Source organism: Mandrillus leucophaeus, unplaced genomic scaffold (genome assembly GCF_000951045.1).
Source record: "Mandrillus leucophaeus isolate KB7577 unplaced genomic scaffold, Mleu.le_1.0 Scaffold1, whole genome shotgun sequence".
NCBI lineage: Eukaryota > Metazoa > Chordata > Mammalia > Primates > Cercopithecidae > Mandrillus > Mandrillus leucophaeus.
This window is the reverse complement of record NW_012098097.1, coordinates 16,816,121-16,817,504: the sequence shown is the minus strand read 5'-3', so window position 1 is coordinate 16,817,504 and position 1,384 is coordinate 16,816,121. Positions and strand designations below refer to the sequence as shown.

At 50.4% G+C, this 1,384-nt stretch overlaps 1 protein-coding gene across 2 annotated transcripts in view; it reads left to right on the top strand.

Annotated features, from left to right (window-relative positions):
* The window catches only part of WDR45B (WD repeat domain 45B), a 34,883-nt gene that overhangs the window by 27,712 nt on the left and 5,787 nt on the right, over positions 1-1,384 (top strand). The window contains exons 7-8 of one of the 2 annotated variants that reach the window (XM_012000074.1): positions 625-746; positions 1,243-1,363. In XM_012000074.1, coding sequence (XP_011855464.1) covers positions 625-746; positions 1,243-1,349 — 229 coding nt within the window. In that variant the 3' untranslated portion in view covers positions 1,350-1,363. Of the gene's footprint in view, positions 1-624; positions 747-1,242; positions 1,383-1,384 lie in introns of those variants that run through there. The other variant, XM_012000003.1, reaches the window with a different exon arrangement.

Sequence of the window (1,384 nt, the reverse complement as noted above, 5' to 3'; positions counted from 1 at the left end):
CACATGTCATCAGGGCAGTGTACACAGACGCCCCCATGCCAGCAGAGCAGTGTGGATAGACCTCACATGCTGTCAGTGCTGAAATCTTGTTCATCTGATATTTCTTGGGGTTTAAAAATCAGTGCAGACTGGGCACAGTGGCTCACACCTATAATCCCAGCACTTTGGGAGGCCGATGTGGGCGGATCACCTGAGGGCAGGAGTTCGAGACCAGCCTGGCCAAGATGGTGAAACCCCGTCTCTACTAAAACTACAAAAACTAGCCGGGCGTGGTGGCAGGCACCTGTAGTCCCAGTTACTTGGGAGGCTGAGGCAGGAGAATCACTTGAACCCGGAGGCGGAGCTTGTCATGAACCAAGATTGCGCCCCTGCACTCCATCCTGGGTGACAGAGTAAGACTCCGTCTCAAAAAAAAAAAAAAAAAATTAAAAGCAAAAATAGAATTTAAAAATAAAATCATACAACAGGCTTTGTCATGCATGGCAAAAAAAATTCATTAAAGCTCAAACTATATGAAATAGCATTTTAATATTTTTAGCAGCAGTCTGAGTTTAAGCAGGTGATTTTTTTTTTCCCTGTAAGCTTTTGTAGATGCAACCACCCTTTCTTTTTTTGTCTTCACAGTTTGGCCTCAGCCAGTTTCCTTCCAAAATACTTCAGTTCCAAGTGGAGTTTCTCCAAGTTTCAGGTTCCCTCAGGCTCTCCGTGCATTTGTGCCTTTGGAACAGAGCCAAACGCTGTCATTGGTGAGTGGTCCTTCCTGGAGGGAACGTCCCAGCCCATCTCACCTGGGCTACATCCACTGAGTCTCGGACCCAACTTCCCATAGAATTCCCACCGCCGCACTGTGGCACCAATGGCCGCCGAGTTCCCCTTATTTCTCCTGTGGGCTCAGTGTGTCCCGCTTATGGTCTGCACGGCCATTTGGGATGTCTTCAACCCCCATCCCATCCCTCCAGTCTCCCCAGGAAATCACTGGGACGGGTCTTCCAGTGTTTGTATAGATGACCAAAGAATGTTTCTTACCCTGTAGCCAACACTAGGTGACTAGATGTTCACCCCAAGACAGTCGGGGCGCCCAGCCACGGTGCCGAGTGCACTCAGTGGGGACCTGGGGCTGTTTGGGGCTGTCAGAGCAGCTGCCTGGCTCCAAGAGACTGTTTGCAGTTCAGCTCAGTGGGACTTGTTGCTTTTAACTTTGGGGGAAAGAAACACGGGTAAAATGGTCTCCTTCTATCCCAGCGATTTGTGCAGACGGCAGCTACTACAAATTCCTGTTCAACCCCAAGGGGGAGTGCATCCGGGATGTCTACGCGCAGTTTCTAGAGATGACCGATGACAAGCTGTGACTCCAGCCGGGAGCGCCACAGCACCCACCACCTGC